At 42.9% G+C, this 13,426-nt stretch overlaps 1 protein-coding gene across 1 annotated transcript in view; it reads left to right on the top strand.

The window, feature by feature from the left end:
• Window positions 1-13,426, top strand: part of dph1 (diphthamide biosynthesis 1) — a 55,275-nt gene that overhangs the window by 8,733 nt on the left and 33,116 nt on the right. Inside the window, exon 3 of the mRNA XM_070970027.1 lies at window positions 3,046-3,109. Coding sequence (XP_070826128.1) covers window positions 3,046-3,109 — 64 coding nt within the window. The remainder of the gene's footprint in view (window positions 1-3,045; window positions 3,110-13,426) is intronic.

The following is a 13,426-nucleotide window of genomic DNA, read 5'->3' as shown; positions in this document are numbered from 1 at the left end:
CTCAAATCTGGTGTTGACAGGAGGCCTCGGTGGTACACAAACAGCGCAATCTAATAATCCCCAACAGCAGAACCTCAGTATTTCACACAATAACAAGCAGAGAAAAACACCCTCACATTTAGTTAAAAATCAGCTAAAAATGAATTCTGGTTTCTTAAAAAAAAAGTCAATCTAACATAATTATACAAAGCATTAGTTGTTAGTTCAATGTTTCCTCTAGGATTTTTTTCAGCAGCTGGGGGTCCGCCGGGGTCTCTGCCACCACGGCTCTCTGGGGAGCTGTGGTGGCGTAAACAAATGACACAACTGCAGATTTTATTTTTACAGCTCATTTATTGAATTGCCAGTTGAAAATTGCTTTTTAAAGGCTGAATGTGTGTGTGTGTGTGCGCGCGCACGCATGTGCGCTGTCTCCTCCCCCTCCTGCTCAGTGCGTACACACTGAAGCCACCACACATCATGTAGTTGACCATGTCTATTTGACTTTTAGAATCTATTATGAGTTATCTTAAGCTAATCAGTCTACCTTTTCTCCGGTGAGTCGCCGCCCTATTTTCCAAGATGACACTCCTCTGACTCTCTGACCTGGTGCCTGGGTGCTTGACGTGATGTCACTTTCAAGGCCACGCTCTCGCGAGTAATTAACATCGGACTCTGCTGTGAAACCAAGGAATTAATTTCACATTAATTTCACGTTTTCATTTAAAAAAGGATGAAATAAAGTCATTTGCTGTTCAGATTTCTCCTAATCTTTTGATTTGGCACAACATGTTGACACTTGTTGCTCGGAAGCGGAATTTCTTGCATTATTTCCTCTTTAAAAACACGTTTCTTCACTGGAATCCTTGTCAAGTCAAGGACCGGTCAACTAACGGAATATTAACATCAAATTATTTTGACAAATGGTTAAAAATTTACATTTTCTAGTTCAAGCCCCTCAATTATGAAGAATCAGAGGTTTTCTGTGTTTCATATCGTTGAACATTGAGTTGCTTTGGGTTTTTGACTGTTTGTCATATGAAACAAGGAATTAAAATATGTCTCATGGGGCTTTGGGGGATTTTTTTGATGAGTATTTTCAAGCATTTTCTCACATGTTATAGAGCAGCAATTAACTGGGAAAATAATCAGCAGATTTTTTGATATTAATCATTACTTTCTGCCTGAACTGTGCATAAAATTGCCATATTTTACCATATTTGCTTTCCTTTCTGATCTCCTCCCTGTCACTTCTCATCCACTTGATGCTCTGATTCCTGCTCTGTTATTCCTCGCAGGCTTATACTTGTCATGATCAATGTCTTAGCCGTTTCTGATACCAAGGTGTGGTCATGTTTAATTGATGACGAGGTGGCGGGATTAATGTATACTGCATCGTGGATTCTGTGGGATCTTTAATGCAAAACCCACAAGATTTATCTGGTAGGAAATCCCCAAACGGCATTTGGATTTCCATCTTATGTTTTCAAGGAAACATGATGGTATTATCTGATCAAGTCAAGTTCAAACAAATGATTCAGCCGTGTAAAACAATTACCTTTATTTGAGAAATGTAAAATCCACGCAGGTGAAGTCACGTTACACGACCCTCTCATGCTGTGAAAATAACAGGTTTAATGATGCCAAAGCTAAATCTCGCAGTGTTAATGGAAGTGAAATATAATTTGCGTACCCACCACGGGACTCGGATGTGCTCCAAAATTGAGTAGGTTCCTCCTTGGCCCACGCTACACCCTTCCACCACCTTTCACGAGAATCTGGCTTGTAGTTTTTCCTGCTAACCTGCTGACAAACAAACAAACAAACCGGACTGAAAGCCTCCTTGGTGGTGCTAATTAGAACAATACATTAAAATCATAATTAAGTCAACAGTTTAGCAAAAGCCCTGATATTAAAATGAGTTTTAAGGGAAAGGGAGCGTTGACTTGCACTAGCTGATCATTTAAAGCCTCATAACCGCACCTCTCTGTTGTGTCTTTGGTGCTTTACACTTTGTGTTTATGATTATGGCTTATTAGATTCCTTTCTCAAAAGCTTAATTGCATCTTGTTGTTGGAAGCTTTTTTCATTTGCGGTAATTTGTTTAAAATCCCCTGCACTCATATTTGTTTTGAGCTCACACTTATTATAATTGAAAACCTGTTAAACAGTTAAACTTCCCTTCCTCACTCCCGCGTCTGCTTTTCAGAGGTGGAGAGTCTTCCATGCAGTCCTGATCCCCGCGCTTACGTCAGTACTAAATCCAGCAGAATATGCAGCCTCAGATGATTCCTCCAGTCATCATTTGCGTGATTTTCCTTTCTAAGAATATGCACAAAGGAAGGAGCCAAACTTTGCTGATTGCAGCCAGGGTGCAGGCGAGATGACAGGAGGCAAACTGTGCTTCCGGGCCCTTCTCCCCGTTTGATAAAAAAAATATGCCCGTTTCTCGATGCAGAGCGAGTCGGAAACGAGGCGCGAACCACTTAGCAAATGCTGCCCTAAACGAGGTTTTTTTTCCTCACGCCGGTTGGTGTCACACATCAAGAGATCAGCGGGTCTCCTGTTGTCAGCGCGCAACACCATCAGCAGGACCAGTGCTTGTTAATTGCTTGATTTCAATTTTCATCGCAGCCCCATCAGTTTGTCCACATTCAGTTCTAGCTTTGGGACATAAACTCGCGCGAAGCCGGGGAAGGAGGGTGTTTTTGTGTGTTTCTGTAGCAAAGAGAGTGAAGCTGTGACTCACGGAGCTGGCGGCAGGCATAGAGACGGACAGGAAAAAGTGAGAGTTTAATGGCTCTGTACAAGCCATGAGCTGTAGAGCTAGACCTGTGGTGATTGGTTTGGACTACATTTCCAACAGCCTGTCACTCGCTAAAATAAACCAACAGTACTACCGTGGCAGAGGGGAAATTGCCCTGAAATGTCACTATTTGCTGTCAGTGGAGCACTGTGAACCAGTACCAGAGGCTATGTATAGCTGTGCCATCCAGGATTTATTAAATAACATGTTCCCGTCACTCTAACGCAACTTTTCTCTTCGCCTTTTCCCGCTCTCCCCAGTGGCTCTGCAGCTTCCAGAGGGCCTGCAGATGTTTGCCTGTGTCATCGCCGACATCATTGAGAGGTAAGGTGCAGAAAGAAAGAGGTTTCTTTTTAATTTGATGCGTTATTAGAGAGTCCAGGAGTAAGCAGCAGATGTAGAAGCCAAGCCAGCAGCGTCCAAACTTTTAACCGCCGCTGCCACTTGGTGCTCATTAGGAGACCGAGAGCGCTATCGTTAATTCCCCGCCTTCGACTCAGTCAGGGATTCAGCAGAGAATGAGACACGATTACGCTGTTTTAGGACAGAGCAGATATCACAGCATCCCTTGCTCACAGTCGGAGGAGGGAAGAGATATTATTCTTGTTAATTACATCTTGTTTCAGCACTCGATCACACGGACACCGCAAAGGTTTTTTTTTTTTTTCCTGCAGTGAGAAATGCTGCAGCATTAATGTGCTCCAAACCTAATAGTGGTTTGGCCTACACTCTGCTAAATAAAATATGTACCTCAGTGCTTGGTAAATAGCAACACATGTTCTGACACAAAGAAACCCGCACGCGAAGGCCGCGATGAAGCAAGAGAAAAATCAGCTCTGTCCGTCTCTCTTTTCCTTCTTTGTTGCCTCTGTGGTCTCATTTCACCTTCAGCTGGCCTCTGCTTCTCTGGAACACCGCCTGCTAAGTGTTTTTCTCCACCAAAATGGCTCCAAACGCTAAAGACACAGAGTGGATTCTTTTCAAAGGTGTTAAGTCAATGCGAACCTGATTACCAGATGGACACGATGAAGAATAGAGCGGCCATAAGCTTTTCAAGCAAGGCGGATGTTTTATTTCACACAGGAAGCTCGGAGCACATCGGTTTGACTGTGTTATTGCGCCCCGTACATGCAAAACATTTTAGTCTTTCTCTTAATGTATTGTTCGGGGGGGTCTCTTTTGCTCTTTTTACTCTGGTGTTTTGTTCACCTTTCCTCCGGCTGCATCAGGCCTCCATCGCTCTATCCTTCCATCACTGCCTTTACAGTGATTTCAACTTTTTTATCGCCAGAGAAACGATAGAGTGAAGTGTTGATGATAGGCTCTGGTCTTATCAGTCCTGCTGCTATCAGGCTGAGAGCGAGTGCCGTTTGCCGCGTGGCTTTCAAACCACACGCCCGTGCAGTCCACATTTCTGTGTTGGAACCGTCCCTGTCCATCATGGAGTCTGCGAAATCGGCCCCATCTCTTCTAATGAGAGCAATTAACGGACGCTAATTGCTTTTCCCGCTGTCTTCATACCTCGTCCTCTGTCGCTCGTCCCTCTGTATTTTTCACCCTCTCTTCACCATCCACTCGATTCCTCCCCCAGACTGCGGCAGAGAAGATTGTTCTCACGGTTTCCCTTCATTAGATCCTGCTATATAGTTTCCCTGAAGCTATTTTGCCACTCTCTGTGCTGTCGTACTATGTAAGACTTTTCTTTTGCAATTCTACCCTTTCCAGATTTAACAGATGGGTTCTTTGAATCCTGGATGAACATCAGAGCCTCCGAGAAGTACTGAATATCTTCCATCTTGTGCACAGACAACAGGCTGAGTGTATAATTTGCATGACATCAGCTGAGTTTGAGTGCTATTGTCTGTCTGTTTCTTGACAAACTCAATGGACGGACATGTTGGTCATCCAGGATCATACGAATGTAGTTTTGGCCTTAAAGAACATTTCCAGTTTGTTACTCCTTGGGTATTATTTTTGATGTTTGGCCTTTCCTTCTGGTTATGATAACGTTTTGCTGACAAAACTAATTGCTGAGATCTGGGAATATTTTCATAAAACTACAGTGAGGCAGTCAGACTTTAGATTTTGGACACAGCTTCACTTTTTCCTTTTTCGATGGTAAACTCAAAGTTAGCTACTTTTGAAACTGACATGATGCAATCAGCTCGAGAGACTCTCACCATTGTATTTATAGAGCGATGCTTCATTTATCTATAAACAATCTTTGGCTCTAAATATTGCGCCTGTGTCAGAACAATCACTGGGCAGCCAAATAATTTTTCACATTCACATGTGAGAGAAGGCTTGCAGTTGCCTTTGACTTAATATGTGTGGATATCGTGATTGAAGTGATGGCAACAAGGATGGTCGAGGTCGACGTCACATTTAAGGACCCATGGGAGCAAACGGTGAAGACAAGGTCAGGGCCATCTGCTGGCTCTTCACCGTATGACCTTTGATCCTGACGCGAGGATGAAATTGTAAAAACATTTGTAAGGAGGAAGTAAAGAAACTCAAGGTCTTGGTTCAAGTCTGTTTCCACTTCGTACTGTAACCGGATAGATAGTGCCATGGAAGTCACAATAGTCCTGATAACAATCTCAACACAGGAGCTCAGAATTTGGCTGATCCCTTCAAAAGCTCTTCCTGCAGGTGAGAACTGTCTGCTTTTGGATGTTTAATCTGCCCCCCAGATGAAACTGCTTGTTGTGGAGAAACCAGGATGCTGTGCTGAGAAGCCTGTCAACAGTACAGAAATGAAAGGAGGACATGACATAACTGAAGTATCTCATGCAAAACCTGACAGTGATCACCGATGGACAAATATTTAAAGCAGACTTTGCAGCAGCTGCAATTTCAGAGCACTTTACTGTGGCTACAAGCACGCTAGCTGTTGCACTGATGGGAATGTAGCCAATGGGCACACCCGTCCTAATGTGGATCTAACATAGGATTGGAGGGTGGTGTTTGGAGAGAGTGAATGACCGTAACCTTTGCATGTTGGCACAGCAGGCAGCAGACCTTGTGTCACACAGCTTATGTCGAGGGTTACCAGAGGTCCCAGGAGGCGGGCAGCTCTGCCATCACCATCATCGCCGCAGTCCCCCGTTCTCGAGAGACAGGGCTGAGATCCATATCAAAATGGGGATGAAAGGGCTAAGCTGGCCTCAGAGTAAGGAGCTTCAGTGGGAGGGACCGCTAAGTCTTAATGAGGACAAGCTGCTCTGAATTATGGCCATGCAGCAGTTAGTACACTTAGGCCCAAATGCACACCCTTTACATATTAACACACTTTTACAGTCACATATACACACTTTTACAGCCAGTGTATCATGCTTAATGTGATAGGCACTATATTTCTCTCTCTCTCTCTCTCTCTCTCTCTCTCTCTCTCTCTCTCTCTCTCTCTCTCTCTCTCTCTCTCTCTCTCTCTCTCTCATACTCCCCACTCCATCTATTTATACACTAACAACCAGGGGAAAACACATGATCATGCACTCATATTTATGCATTTACAATGAAACAGCACCACAAACTGGCCTACAAAATAACCTCACAGTAGACTCAACACATCTGGGACTTCAAAGTGCTTTAAAAGGAATTAAAAAGACCCACTGAAGAATCTCAGATGACACTCAGGTTCTTATGGAGTTACCAGGAAAGGGAGGGTTGTTGAAATTGGGAATAGGTTTTGATTTATTTATTTTTTTTTAATTATTTGTTCAGAATATTTTAATATAACATCACATTATTTATCAGGTCTCTATCGCAGAAACTATAGGTGATTATACAGCATTTTTCTCGATTATTATCATTATTATGGGAAGGATGATAATCAGTTAGATCATAATTTTGCAGGAAATGGCAACATCCTCTCCTCCCTACTTGAGAAACCAAACCTACACCCTAACACTTGAGGGTGATCATTAAAATATACCCTAAAATATACGATCATCCAATACAGATATGCTAAAATGGGGATTAGGATGCTTCATAAAGATGAGGCTTACTCCATGGCAACTTTGTTCCGTTCTGCTGTATTTGGGTAGATGTCTAATCAATCATATCGTTAAAGTTGCAGATGTTAGCGGATGTTTTCGCACATAATAACCCAGATCACATATCAGTTTGCAGTTTGCAGGCTGAGCACTTTCAGATGGGAGCCCGCTTTAGACTTTAAAGTAGATTGGTGTCTGCAATCTAAATTACCATGTCACCATGTGTAAAGCTGCAGTCCATTTATTACAGTGTCATCCTCCTTTATCAGATTCTCTCCGTGCCTTTTCATTTCATTCTTTACTCTGCCGGTGTTGACATTGTCATTGAAATTCAAAGACTTATGAACTCTGCTTTCACAAGTAAACAAAAAAAGAAAAAGCTTTCAGAATAAAAGAAGGAATTGGTAACTTGTGCAGGCAGGCAATGATGCATGTGCTGTCACTGTACCATATGTTTTATTGCCTTTGATGGTATGCCAGCTGTCTCGTTCTAGCTTTGAAAGATACTTTTATGAACTTACTTCAGTATTTACTGCTGCTGCTTTGGTGACAGTGGAGGAATATAAAGGGGGTAGCAGAAAGCCGGGTGTGCGGGGCTGTCGTCATGTCCTAATCCCGAGGACAGCACTAGCATCTAATGTTCCGTCTCTGTTCTCTTGGCACGAAAAACCCTGGGCCTCGACATGGAGATGTTGGCCTGTAACCTAATCCGAGGTCTTGTACTCTGATGTTTGGTGGTTGAATGACAAATTTGCTGAGCACACAAGGCCAAAGGGCTCCTGTTATTTGGAGCAAGAAAGCAATTGTGAAAAATGGAACAATCCTTGTCTTGACTGAAGATGAGTCCTCTGACTATCACGCGTCCTAACAAGACAATACACGTGTTTTCACTGCTTTTATAATTTCCTGCTAATACATTGTACCCAGGACTCCCTGTAAAACACCATTTATATTGAGTGAAATAAAATAAATTAAATCGATTTTATTATAGACTTCACTGCAAGCTTTATACAACAAATTACTTTAACATCTTTAGAAAACAGGTAATTGGTAGAGTGAAAAAAAAAAAGGTTCAGAGAGGACAGCACTCTCAGTGACAGCTGTGAAACACAGATTAATATGTTTTCATATATTGTCTTGTATGCTATATGAAACAGTTAAATGTGGCTGCGTTCAGTCTATTTTCACTGTTTCTCACTGAGCGGGAAGCTGCTCTATAGTGGCTCTTGTTTTGCATATTTTAACTGCTGTTAGACTGATGAAGTGCTGTGGCCACATGTCAACGTAAAGGTCGTTGTATTTCTTCAGTCTGTGTTTGTTCACACGACTGAGGATGTTGAATGGGCAGCTCGAAGCCACACGCTGTCACCTGCCCTTCATTAATCGTTAACTAATGATGACCAATGAGTCAGGCCGGCTTGGTGGGTTATTCCAAATTAGAAAGGCTCACTGAGAACGAGGTTAGAAATGATTGGGTGAGACGTTGAGTACTTTGGTGTGACTGTCGTGATCTTTATAACTATTTAGCTTTTATAATCACAGTCTGTTTGTCAAGAGATAATACGAGGCAACACCTCAAAAAAGCCTGATGAACAATACTATGAACATGAAATGCATTAAAAAGTAGTGAAGAGAAAAAAGAGAGGAAGATAGCAGAGCAGGTAGAGATGGGCAATTAAAATGTATGAATAATGTCACACTGAAAGCATTGACAGTCACCAGAATATTAATTTTCCCTCGGTTGCTGGCAGTTGCCCTGAACTCATTCACCAGTTACCAATTCCCTTAGTAGCTTAGTTTTTCTGCAGAATAACAGTCAGCAAAAATATCCCAAGTCTTCAGACTACAGTGTAATGAGGCCCACATTTCTGATTAATATAGAAACAAGGGTAGGAAGGAAGCTTTCCCAAAAATGGCCTTATAAATAAAGATAGACCAGTGACTAAGCCTTCCCATTGACGGAGATGGCCAACCAGCCCCGGCGGATGGAGAATACAGTGATGAGTCAGGGGATTTGCAATTTGTATCAAGCTCAAAGCACCATTTTAAATTGTGTCTAACATCCAAAGACACTGAGCTGATGGAGTCACCGTAATCATATAATAGTAAAATTTGGCCAAAACCAACTTTGTTCTTCAAACGCACCAGCTTTTGTGGATGCTTTTTACCATGTCAACGGCGTTTACAGCTTGGCACTTCAACAAACTACAGCCATCCATTACAATCTTAAAACGTCTGAAGCAAGACACCAGCGTTCACTCCCCTCCCCTCGATGTGTGCTCAGAGGCCTTGAAGTCATTTTTAGTCTCACTAGCAGCGAGGCTCTAGGGATGGTCTCAATCAGAATATCTCCACAACTACTACAATTAGGATGGATTGCTAAGAGTATTACAAATGTTAATTTCCTAAGAAGATGAATCCTGTGTATTTTTGTGATTCTTTGGCTTTTCTTCAAGCAGCACCAGCAGCACTTTCCATCTGGTGCCATCATCAGGCCAAAATGTAAATTCATCCAATACTTAGATTTAGAGTGAAAATGACATTCCCATCAAACTCGGCTGTAATTTGTGTTTGCACGTGCTAAACTAACATGATACCAGTTCAGCATAAGTGCAGCAGCTGAGGAGGCAGTTGGTTTTGAGATGCTCATTGTCGAGTCTTCTGGAGGAGTAGCATGTGTGCTTGCACATCTGATTCAACAAAACAAGGATGGAAGATGCTCACGGTGATCCCACTGACATACCGGATCTTTTTTCTGTCTCTCTCCATCATGTACTATCCAAAATAACTGTCAACATAGCCCGCAGATGGCTCAAGGAGCAGCCATGTCAGATGCAGCGCGTTGGTAAATTAAGGTACAGTATGCGCACACAGCCCCCAGACATCTCCAGGTCCTTCGCCGTAGCGTTTTCATCCATCAGAATAGATTCCTCTGTATTCCGTATGGCAGGTTGAATCATTTCTGTGGGAGCAGCAGCCACAGCCCACAGCCTCCCAGGGTAAATGTCAACTCTACCATTAGGAAGGAGCCTGGTAGAAGCATCCAACGCCTTCATGGCCTCACATCATCACAGTCTTCACGGTGCCCACAGCACAGCTGAGCTGTAGCAACAGATCTAGGTTCAAATGTGTGTGTGAATGTGTCTAGGTCAGCATGTGAACATATATGCTAATGCATGTGATTTTGTGCCTATGTGCACCATGGTTTTGTGCCTGTGCCAGCTCTAACTTCTGCCTGCTCTCCAGCTATATGAGATCCTCATTCACATATGAGCTCCCAGCACTCCCACAGAGCCATGTGCCCTCTAATTACCTCTCCTGCCAGGGACACCCACACTGCCCACCTGCAGCATGTTGAACTGCGACAACATCTCATCAACGACCACGTGCAAACCCTGTAGAAACCTGTCAGCATGGGTCAGGTTTTTCTGTTCCTCTTTATATATGTTTGAAGGTTAAACGAGAGAGGAGAAACCCCATTCCAAGTTTGTATTTGGAGTAGAGCATTTTGTCTGTATATTTAATTAATTTGTACAATGTAGGGATGCACTGATCAGGTTTTTTCACCTCTGATACCGATACCGATATCTAAGGTTTAGTAATCAGCCGATACCGATCCGATACTGATCCAGAAAAACAGCGCTGAATTGCCTAACAAATGGTATGTCTCATTGTGTGGAAAAGACTGGGGTCATTCTTTTGTGCATCAGACTTGACTTGACAGACTTTCCTCTTTTTAAAAAACAAACAAACAAATATAAATGTACTTATATTTATTTATTTAATAACTATGCACTAGTACAACAATCTTAAACCAATAGCTTCTCTAGCTTGGTCAAACAACATGTAAAAAAACTATAACAAGTGTAACTGGTTCAGTTAGTGCAATCAGGAACATAAAAGGAATATAAAGTGTGCAGCAGTCTGTCTCCCGCTTGCAACGGCATCACTCAACCAGCTGCATTGTATGTGCAACGCAGCCTAAACTACACACTCTCATGCTGTCCATCGCCTTTCGCATGTTGCTGGCGTTGTCCCTCAGAATCACGTGGTCTTTACTCAACGTACATCAAACATTTCCTTCAGGGTAGCTGCGATCGCGTCGCTGGTGTGTGACCCGCAGAGGTTTGTAGCATTGAGCGTTGCACTGTGTGGCACGTAACTCTCATCCAGCCAGCATGCAGTTAAACTTAAAAGTGACATGGGACATCCTCTCCGTGATTTTTGTTGCCTGCACACTATTAGGTTTAAATTTTTCAACTCTTTCCTTCATCGTCTGCAAAGTTAGCTGCGTCATACCGCCTCCTTTTTGTTTATTCAGTTGAATGAACTCAGCATGCTCCCTGGAGTGAAATCTCTATAGGTGCTTAAGTTGGTCATGTTATAACTTGACGTTTTACCGCCGCCCCTCGGAACATTTACTGCGCAGGTATTGCAAGTAGCCGTCGAGTTTGTAGGCTGAGGTAGTTTGAAAAAGTTCCAGATAGCCGATCCTTTCGCTCGCTCTATTTTGAAAACAATGCGGTCCACATTATGTGCACTTCAGCACTGCGTGTTGCTTGCGCATGGCGCCGCTCACAGCACCTGCAGCATAGCGTTAGACTGAATAGATTGGCCCCTGTGTATTGGGTCCATTGTCACCGATACCCGATCTAGAATTTACTTCAATATCGGGACCGATACCGACACCAATATCGGATCGGTGCATCCTTAGTACAAAGCAAGCTTACAGTATTAGAATTGTTAGCAGGACAAACCCAGCAGCAAAGCTCCCAGCGATGACTTTACACTGGTGCTTTCGCAAGTGAATTTCAGTTTCACATAGCCCTGCAGGAGACCTTAAAGTGAATCAGCCACACCCGTGTCCCTGTGCACCTCACAGACAAAGGCCTGGAGGACTACAGAGTTACCGCTGGTCCTATCTTTGCTAATCATATCGCATCAAGGGGGACATCATGTCCAGGCAGACTGGAAGCCCTGATAGGTGCTGACACTGTGTAATACGATATCTTGGCAGATAGCACCTTGGAAATTGCCTGAGCTGTCATGGAAATAAAATTGATTCCCTCTAGAGATACAGTAAGGAAAAAAAGGTCACTTTGGCTGTAACTCGGACAGGACTGAGCCAGATGGAGGTTGTGAGTGTTTTTTTCTTAATGTCTGGCCTTTGGCTTCCAAATGAAATGTGACGATGGTAGCGAGGGCATGTGGAGGAAGGCGGTAGATGCTGATTCCACCAGTGTTATCTTTGACTGAATACTTCTAATTTATGAAGTAATGACATAAACACACTTTCCCTCTTCTCAGCAGTGTGTAGAGGAGATAAGCTTAGAGCTGAAGGTTACAGTCTCTCTTCTCCCCTCTGTTCTCTCTCCAACACAAACACTCAGACCGGCCATAATCACTCTCATTTTGGATGGCACAGTCCCAGGCACATGCCCATGTAATTGCACTCACAAGAGCCTTGTAATATTATGCACAGCCTGGAAAAAAAATGTATTGGAAGAATATTACATGTGCTTTTAAAATGTCCTTTCACAGTAACTCCACTGACATTGCTCTGGCAGTCAGAGGCCACAAATTGGGACTGCACAATGTGGGAACTGGAATAAAAACAATAAAAAAGCATAATTTGAAGTTGTGCTTTACATGAATATTGAGAGCTGCAATTTAGTGTTTCATTCTCTCTTATGAAGCACCATTGAGTGTTATGAATCCAGCACAATATATGGCTAGAAAAGACGGACGTGTTTCATGATCCAACATGAAACAGCTGCTCTTCTATTATGAAAACACGATCATATCTTTTGTCATTTTCATCTTTTTTTTTTTTCATATTTTGCCCTATTTTGTTCAGTGATCATTGAGGATTGATGTAACGATGCTTTCTATGAAGAGAAGGGGAGAAAGAACTGCGGCTAATATGAGAATGTCCTTTTTGTCGGGGGATAAATGAAGGACAACTCAATCAATGCGACCCACCTCGACTCATCAACACAGAGGAAAATCCTAATGAGTGGGCGTTCCTGAAAATTAAGTGAGAGATGTAATGATAGACAGCAGCTCAGAGGAATTATGACAAGGAGCATAAGAGGAGAGGAAAGGAGTCAAAAAGCTTGAGAAAATGAAGAAACAGGAGAGAAACTGCGAAATGACTTGAGGGAGCCGAGTGACAGACGATGGAGAGAAGCCTTAGGGATGAATGAAAGAGGGATTAGATGGATGTGACCTCATCAATCAATACAAGAAAAGGTTTTTATAATCGCTATTTTTCACACTTGACTTTTATGTCATGAGAATTGGGGCTGAGGAAGCAGTGATGTGCCGGGTGTGATAAATATTGTTTTTGAAACAGGACTGAACAGATGCGGCGCGGAAGTTCGTTTCTTTGGTCTTGATGTTTGAAGTTCGTACTTGATGAAGTTTGAATGCCCTCATAACCCATTTACTTAATCAGCTTGGCTACAATGAGCGATGGGGTCTCGCATAGATGCACAGTTTTCCACAAACGCTTCCGCATTAGCGTCCTTGCTTCTCACACTTGTCTCACAGGTTTGAGATGGAAAAAGGGGATGTGGCGTACTTCTTTGCACCAGCGTTTAGCGAGATTTCAGTCAAAATGGGACGACAGTTGTTGGGTTGT

This window comes from Chaetodon trifascialis, chromosome 9 (assembly GCF_039877785.1).
Source record: "Chaetodon trifascialis isolate fChaTrf1 chromosome 9, fChaTrf1.hap1, whole genome shotgun sequence".
In the NCBI taxonomy this organism is placed as follows: Eukaryota; Metazoa; Chordata; class Actinopteri; order Chaetodontiformes; family Chaetodontidae; genus Chaetodon; species Chaetodon trifascialis.
This window is presented reverse-complemented; position numbering and strand designations above follow the sequence as displayed.